The sequence below is a fragment of the Cebidichthys violaceus genome, unplaced genomic scaffold (genome assembly GCF_023349555.1).
Source record: "Cebidichthys violaceus isolate CVI_PGR_0920_01 unplaced genomic scaffold, fCebVio1.0.p SCAF_20, whole genome shotgun sequence".
Lineage (NCBI taxonomy): Eukaryota > Metazoa > Chordata > Actinopteri > Perciformes > Stichaeidae > Cebidichthys > Cebidichthys violaceus.
In genome coordinates, this window is record NW_027176373.1 from 2,968,487 (window position 1) to 2,977,418 (window position 8,932).

An 8,932-nucleotide genomic window follows, 5' to 3' on the forward strand; every position below is an offset into this window, starting at 1 on the left:
GGTCTTCTCTCCTCATTTGCTAATGGTTATTTCACGCTCTCCACAACCTGTGGTGTTCAGGTGTTATGGATGGCAGTATGTACATAGGATTCATAATTTATATTTATTTAGATAAGTTGAGCTTCTCACAATCTTTCCAGGCACTCTGGACTGAAGTAGGCTAACCCCTAGCATAGGCAGACAAGTAGATCCCTGGTTGGTAGGCCAATAGACAGCCCAGATTAAAGTGTTTTAAGCTATTCTGTTGTTTGTTGCACCCACTGTTGCTCAATATGAAAATGTATAAAAGGAAATAACATACAGGTACATTTCAAGTTTCATGATAATTGGACAAACGTCTGTTACAGTATTTATGGCTTATTATATAATTTGCTCACATGTGTACTCATAGTTGCACTATTGCTTGTGCATATGGACAGCAACATGATCAGCTTTTCAACCTAAATCCACCAAATTTGCTGAGAGAAACTGTTGAGCTTAACTCACTGACATTGCAACGCATGATATTACCATGTGTGTATGTGGTTAATATTTCTTTATCAGTCATGAGATGATGGGATGGGTTAAACTGGAAGTGTGCTAATTTTGTTCCAGAAAAGTGCTTCATAAGTAAAAACTTTTCATTGCTTCCTCCCAATTAATATCTCAGAGTTATGTTGCAATTTATAGTTTTATATTTAACTGTGGTTATAAGTACAGTAAGTAAAAAACAACAACAACGTTGACACTTTCATATACAGGTTTATTAATAAAGAGCTGATGACCAAGGTTGAGATTTGACAGTTTTGTTGCTAAACAGCTCCATCTTTTGGTGTGTTGTACTCATTACAGTTATACTGTATTTGTGGCAGTTCTCCCCAACTTGCCAAAACACAGGCCTTGCTATAGAATTACAGCTGATTGATAATGATGGGTGCATAACTTGGGAAATGTTAGGAGTCAGAATTGTCATAGCAAGTAACAAGTATTTTTTTGTACAGACTAGTCATGATATTATGTGACTCCCAATTTGAATTTATCACATCCCACATTTTACTTCCTACTGGGGTATTGGAAATACAAAACATTTTAATCAACAGCAGAAATGAACATAAGTCTTAATTGCATAATTCGAATGGGCCTTTAACAAGATTGAGTCCATGTTTAGCGAACTTTATAAGAATAAACATTGCATTCAGTGGAAAGATGCTAATAATACAAAAAAATGTCAAGAAAAATGTAGAAAAGGAGATAGGGGATCATCAGTCACGTATCAGGTATTATGAAAGATGACAATCAGAGGCCATATTAAGGGTTATTTGAAGGGGTAGCGGGGGCGTATGAAATGTCACAAAGGTAAAGACTCAGACGCCATATAAAAGATGAGAAAGAAGAGGTCATATGAAAGGTGAAGGGTCAGTGCCGTCACACATCTGCAGCTCCAGGTGCGAGGTGATGCCGGAGAAGCGTTCCTGCAGTGGCAACAGATAGCCCAAGGCTGCTCCCTGAGCCACCGGGCCCATGTAACGGTAAGGACGGATGTTGAAGATCTTCACACAGTGCTCTGGATAAGACAGACACAAACATTGTTTTGTGATGCCCTGTTATCTCCTGCCTGGACATGTTGAATTCTTTTTTTATGTAATTTTCCTTCAACAATTTAAGATATCAATGACACTTTTGTAATAGAATGAGAATGGTGCTAATGCCAAGAGTGACTCAATCCATATTAATGATACAACTAAGAATATTTTGGACTAATTTAAAACTCAGTTAGGTTGTTCTTATTACTTCACCTTCACGGGGTAAATTTGTGAGAAATTACTTTAAAGAATATCTCAGTAGAAAGCTGTTTCCACCCAACAGGGATATGTGAAATAGGAATCAATACTTGATCAATAGTTTGAAATTATAATAATAATTGCGCTTTTGGAGACATTGGTCTTAATGTAAGTCATCAGTTGGGAAAGTTGTATGATGTTATCTATTAGTTACATATTTTAGCCTATTCCCCGTATTGTTTTGCAAAATCTGAGCAATAAATCTCCACTCCAGTAGCACTCACATACACTAAACCTTCCAGTTTCTTTCCCATATTCCCATATATACTTTTGAAAGTTTTTAATAAGGGTTTTTTCCATATATCATTAATTTTATTCCTAAAAACATGGCAAAAATAGATTTTTTGATGGCTGTTCTGGAAACACTTGCGACTTAGCACATATTAGATAAGATCATGCCTCATTTACATATATAAACATACATTTTCAGAAAAGTTATAATGTAAAACCAATTGTCTTTAATTGGTTGTCTATTGATTACTTGCCAAAGTAATCAATAGGGGAAAATTCTATAGCAGCATCTATTAGTTATTTGTTTTACCCCATTCCCCTGCGTTGTCTCCTTTATGAATTCCTGTTAATAAATTATATAAAATGTGTACAAATATATACTACACCTGTGTCAATGAAAATGTTATGGCCACTCAAGAAATATAAAATGTGAAGATAGCTGGCTCATTTATAATTTCAAATGGTTCAATGTAGGCTCAGGTCTTACCATCTCCCTCTCACCATTCTCTGGACAAAAACATGCAAGCTGCCAACTTAGAAACAAACAACCTAAAAGTAGGCTAGCCAACAACACAACACCATCATTAAGAGCTACAAGCTCCTAATGATCACCGTCTCAGCATTAATGTGGGTATCATGGCGAGGTAATGTGTCTCTGTGATGTCTAATCATGTCTGTGTTTTACCCTGAGATGAAAGGAGCTGACAGTACATGTGTCCTGATAATGCAGTTCAATCAGGGGTAGAAGCAGGATGAGGACTAATGATGTTTGCTCATCACTCCAGCGCCTTATCAACTCAGGATGCTCTCAAAATACACACACTCATGTATACACAGGCACACGTATACTGTACATTGCAAAAGCATGCTCTGCCAGGCTCCATCCACACAAACACACAAATGCTGATGCGCTGCTTTGTTCTGTAATGATGCCTTAGCGGGGGTCATTACTCATAAACAGCCTTTGATGGGGTTTCACATGCAGCTGGGTCCTGGTGTTAGAGGCAACCAAGAGTTCAATGGAGTCCCAGCCCCCCTCTCCAACACCTTGACTAATCCCACTAAATCACTCCTTCTTTTCATTCCCACCGAAACGCCTCCATCCTTAATAACCTAACACCACCTTTGCCCCAGCCATGGCCCCATACACTATAGATTACAGGAATTTACTTGCAGGGGTAACAATACAAGATTACATTGGTATAATAAACTCAGTTTTTTTTATGAACATTTCTGCTGCAGCAAATATCAGTATAAATTCAGTATGTAATTTCCAGAGAACTGAGCTGATCTGCCCAGCGATTTTTAGCCATGCTAGCTATACGTGGCACTAGGGACGGCAACGTCAGTCAGTTGGTTGGTCCACCAATTTGATCCCTACTGAAATCATTTCAACAACTATTGGATGGATTGCCATGACATTTGGTACAGATACCCTTATTGCCCAGGAGATGACTCCAAATGACCTTAGTGAGTGCCTGGATTTTCCTCTATCTTTTATTATAATCTAAAATGGTGATTCATAATCTCCAGAAGTGTCTTTCCCTTGCTGCACTGACTTTCAAGTACTGTATTGACATCTTGTCCTCCTTACCATTATTGAGAAATTTGACCCCATTATACTGATTCCCAGCAGGCTCTTTCCGCCTCACTGGACCCGCCAGAGCGCCTGAGAATGGAGCATTGACAATGCCATAGTCATCACACACCAGGTCCACTGCTTCATGTAGGCCATTATCTCTGCAAAAAGGAGCGACAGAGAAGATTGGAATTACACAGATATTGTAAAAGGCCTGTTTCAATTAGTCATATTTCAAGGAACAAAATTCTATGGATGTAGTTAGTACATTTCTGAAATAGTCTGCTCAGCACTCCATCCGGAGAAAGCTGGACTCGTCAGCTATATAACTTTGGTCTCTCTTGTGCTTCAGTATGGACACAGATTTGGTTGTGAGAGAGTTATGATACTTAATCCATTTTCAAGACATGTCAGAAGCCACATAGTGAACATTTTAAGAGAATATGTGACACCAGAAATGCTGCATTATAAACTCATCTGCACTTGGAAGCTCTCGTGTTGCATCTTGGGTAATCTTCTGAGGCTCAACAATCAGATCAGGATGAATCACCTGTTGGAGTTGAAAGCTCCACAGCCGTGCACATCACATGCCCTCACTCTGTTGTTGTGCGGACCAGCACACAGGACACTCCAGGCTGCAACTACAGCGGCACGTAAAAAGAAGTAATATGTTGGTCCAATACATTTCTTCCCAAAAAAACCCCCATATTTATAGGTTGCTGCATTTCATTCCAGCATAAAAATTGCATAAAAAAATAAGTAACATCCACTGTGTCAACTCACATTCTCTACATGTTGAAATAAGGCCAATTAGAACAGAAAGACACTATTCAGTCATTTATTGATGCCTCTTATATCAGTGAAGCTGATACAGCCTCACACCCACTATAACACATTTCCCTGACTATCTTTTAATCTCAAATAGGCACAAAAAAACAAAACAGCAGTGGGTTTGTGTTTCTGTGAAAGAAGTAGTCCATTTCTCACCTAGACTTAAAGCCTTTGTAATAAATTCATGTTTGTGCTGGTAAGTGTTTGCAATCATGTGCGACTGTGTCACTATACCTGGCATACAACATTGCCGTGTTTTGGCCCCTGAACACTTGTCCTTTAGGTATCGACCTCGGCAGATGTATCGGTTAGACTGGCAGAGGCCTCCCAGTCTGCTGCAGCTGATGTCACTTCTTGGTCTCATGGAAACTCTCTTACTTCCTGTCATCTTGACCTTCCTCCTTGGAGCCACCGCCTTAATTCTCCCATCATTTGCTGTTGTAGAATTTTTCTTCACTTTGACGTCACTGTCAGCGTTCTTGTCAGAGCTTTGGAATTCTTCACCTTTCTTCTTTTCATGCTCTAAAGCACAACTTAACAGGACATCTTTAGAGGAGATGAGGTGAGAGTTATAGAGGGAGGATTAAAGATGAGGAATTGGCTTGAAACAACTTTCTGGGATTAAGGATTACATTAGTCAAATTTTGTGAGATTGATGTTTGGGATTACCTTCAAATATTTTTCACACTCAAAATAGAGTGTGCCAAACATTTATCACAGAGAATCTGAGATAAAGATCTATGGGGTGGTGAGATGGTGTTACTGTCTGTACTCAAATTATCAATCTACACTTAATAGTTGCTTGAATTGTGTTGCATCATACAGAGATATTTAGCCTAACTGCGTTAATATAATGGGGTGGACACAATAATACAGCTGCACCACAGACAGCAGCCTCTAAAATGATCACACAGTTGAATCAACACCTCTCTAAAAAATACTGAACATTATAACCTTCCTGAAGGTTGGACTTTTTGCCGGTGGCAACTCAGTGTCTGTCTGTTATAGACATATCTATCCACCATACTTATCATTTATATTCATCACAAGTGAATTCAGATAGTGAGAGAGTTTAGGTGGGTTGGAGTTAAGTGGATTCAATTTAGAGCTCAAAAATCAATCACAAGAAATTCATTACTATTCACGAAAACGTCCTCATGCTGAAGCAAATTTGATACATTTTTGCTGATTGCTTTTAAATGCCATGAAAACCAGTAATATAATAAAGAAAGCTGAAAAACAAATTGTCTAGACTTCAAAAACTGATGCGATGTTCATGAAAAAACTTGATTGACTTCACAGATTATTTCTATGAAATACCGTTGTCAGAGGTGGTTTTTCAGAACATTTTCTTTCAGTCCCTTGGCTCACCGCCTTGGCACACTTGTTGAGAACTGTGTTACTTGTCCATACAGACAGACAGAGTCATAGTTCAGTTATTCATACGAGTTTTGAAATGGACAGAATACTAATTATGCAGCCCAGACATGAGTCTTTGATCTTCATTAACTCCATTAACCTCAGAGGCACAGGAAATGTTTCAATCACGCTGCACTGGCACACGAACACATGCTGGGCTCAGTGATTGAAAGAAGCTGCTTATCACTAGAAGGCCTGCATGACTGGGAGAAAAGTCGGACAGGATATCTGGCTGTGGCATAGAAAAGCAATTTTCCTCAGCATGTGAACTAAAATTTGAAAAGGACAAAATCTTATGACAAAGATATAAGCGTGCCAGTTTCCTTAGCAATATCATCTTGGAGTAGGATTTACTGGTGTTTTGCTAAATGATTGTTCATGCATTGCGAGGTTGTTGCTACATTATGGGGCTGCTTGGGTGCTGTCTATTTTATTCCTGTTTGGGTTGGTTTTTAGGATGTCTAGATTTTGCTATACGATGAATTTGATGTTCTGATTGTTTGGCTAAATGGTTGATAGGGTGTTTGCTGTGGTTGTTAGGACATTGCGAGGCACATCCACTGAGTTAAAACCATTTTTCTCGAACCAAGGTGCAGAAACCTTCAAACCTAACTTATTTCTCTATCTCCCTCTTTGGTCCTTTAATACATAAAAAATACATTATTCTCAGTTCTGATTGGCCGGCATGTGTCCATTAACTCCACTTGAAATACAGATTTTTGGATTCCTCTCGTGGAACTGCAGAGTGGGAGTTGTGTCCATTGTGTGGCATGAATCATTTTTATGTCTGCAACAAGTTGGCTGTCTCATTCTCATGTCGCTCAACAGTCCCTCAGAGTCAGAGTGTGCCTTAAGCTTTGCATGTTAGATGCAATTATGTAATGTTGCATTAAGCATTCAATCATGCCTCAAATGTCTCATCCACTTGCGCCATCACACAGTCACTATAGCGATAGGCCCGAGAACCCCTCAAGGTTTAGATCTGCAGGAGTTTACAGTCTCCTAATAGGGCTCGGTTCATGATTATCTCCAGGGGCAGGCGGGTATTTATACAGCATTTATTGTTTCTGTAATAGGAATCTTATTAGTGAACACTGGAATGGCAAATTGCTGTGTGTGAATGTATGTCTACACATGCATGTGTGTCCCTGTGCATGAGTCTCTGTGTTTGTGTTAGTACACTTACTTTCCATAAATACTCCAGGCATACTGCCTATGTTATGATGCATGTTAAAACTTGTATAGGGTACATTTTGCATACAGTAGGCAACTTACAGCATACTAGCAGAGCTGCAATAAGACAGACCCTCAACAGCATTCTCATCATCAGGTCAGACTTACAAAATCTGCAGAATGAGAAAAAAACAAAAAAACAGTGGACTTATTCCATCTGTGCATCTACGTTTCATATAGGTGTCATTCTTATATAAAACAGGAGGCTAACATGCATTTTAGGGTTATTTATACATGCACATTTCACCCCAACATTAAAATCTTTGACCTATTCTTGCACACTAACTCACTCCATACAGTAGTATATCTGTCTCACATTTTGAGTTCCAAACAGAAGCAGATCAATTACACATTTCAGACTGTAATGTTCAAATTTTCTGTTGAGGGTAAATGGAAGTATAAGTGCAAGACTTACGGAGACGTTGTAATGTGGCGGCCGGCGCAGCGGGTAGAAACACAAAGCAGGGACTGTTGGAGAACCAGCCTGCTGTGGAAGCTGCAGTCCCTGGACCACGCGACGTTCCCCCACTGTCAATATTGGTTTTGGCCTTTCAAAAACAAACCCATTTACTTGCTGGAAAAGGTTCACTTTATTGACGTTTTGTTGCACTAAAAGTTACAGAGAGTTAGTTATCGACCTCTGACAAAAAAAGCTGCTGGAAGTAAGGCTTGAACAAATATCATCTGAAATGAGTTATGACCAACTGAGCAACAGCATTGACCAATTTCATTTCAATCTCTTTTTTTTCCCTTTTTCATTGCAATGGTTTGTACATTGCAAAATATGAATGATTATGCACTATCACAGCGTGACATTATTTGAATCAGTAAATAATACATTTTTGACTCAAGATTATTAAACATATATATATATATATATATATATATTAATGTACTCTTAGTTCAGTGGAAATTATTCACTACAATGTACTGCAATAATGTGATGTTTATGATATTATCAGGGAAGTATACATTTTATTATAATGTTAAGCCCGGTGGGACATTTTATTACAGTTTCTCAAGCAACCCCGTATCCTAGAAATTATGTTTGTGTAGTTCTTATTTGATTTCCCAATTACATTGGTGGGAAATGTAATTACTACCTGGATTATGTTCATATGCATGTAAGGCAATTGTCTACAATGTCATGATTATATTATATTACCAATTGTTTGTGCCAGTCCAAAAATACAGTTTTTCAAAATGTTTATATTGTCACTTTAGGGTGCAGCATCTGTACAGTAAACACGCAGTGATGACTGTGACTCCTTTCATGGCACCCTTCCATATAAACTCATTAGTATGTGCAGTGCAGTCATCAGGGATAGGACTGTTGTGTCAAGTCTCACCGCTGTGTGCCCTCACGCTGTCAACTCCAGGCTTCCCCCCTTAACAAGACAAAAAAGTCATTATTCTCCATGCATGAGCCTGACATCTATTATGAGATAATTAGCTTTAAGGCCCCACACAATGCGATGGAAGTCAATCAATGGTATAAATTTCACCCCCTCCCAGTGGAGGAGTGCAAAGTAGGTACCTGGATGAATAAAGTAAAGCATGTTGGATGTAGGGTATAAGACCTGCTTTGTGCAGTATGTATGCGGTGAAAGCCGAAGACGGCAGATCAGATTTCTCCAAGGTTACGCGGATGCTAATCCACTTCAAAGCTTGAGGTAAACTGTGTGAAGGCAATCCTTCTGCCTGGTAAAACTATGTGAGAGCCTGTCTAAATGTGTCCATGTTTTAGAGATGCTGCATGTTTACTGTTTTTTTAGCTGGCAAAAAAATGTAATTGAATTGGAATTGAAAACCAAAAATG

General features: G+C 38.8%; 1 protein-coding gene across 1 annotated transcript; it reads right to left on the reverse strand.

Annotated features, from left to right (window-relative positions):
- Positions 1 to 766: 766 nt before the first annotated feature.
- On the reverse strand, positions 767 to 7,556 carry LOC137876788 (leukocyte cell-derived chemotaxin-2-like). Its single transcript, XM_068716591.1, has 5 exons — positions 7,529 to 7,556; positions 7,156 to 7,226; positions 4,181 to 4,271; positions 3,646 to 3,791; positions 767 to 1,543 (listed from the first exon to the last, which is right to left on the reverse strand). The coding sequence occupies exons 2-5, from the start codon at positions 7,205 to 7,207 to the stop codon at positions 1,377 to 1,379; spliced, it is 456 nt and encodes a 151-aa protein (XP_068572692.1). The 5' UTR covers positions 7,208 to 7,226; positions 7,529 to 7,556; the 3' UTR covers positions 767 to 1,376.
- Between the last annotated feature and the right edge of the window lie 1,376 nt (positions 7,557 to 8,932).

Excerpts from the sequence above, each read along its gene's own strand:
- LOC137876788 (XM_068716591.1), bottom strand. The coding sequence starts at position 7,207 with ATGATGAGAATGCTGTTGAGGGTCTGTCTTATTGCAGCTCTGCTAGTA. Across the intron at positions 3,792-4,180 it reads GGAGCTTTCAACTCCAACAG|AGATAATGGCCTACATGAAG; the intron begins GTGATTCATCCT and ends TCCTTTTTGCAG. Across the intron at positions 1,544-3,645 it reads GGTCAAATTTCTCAATAATG|AGCACTGTGTGAAGATCTTC; the intron begins GTAAGGAGGACA and ends TGTCTTATCCAG.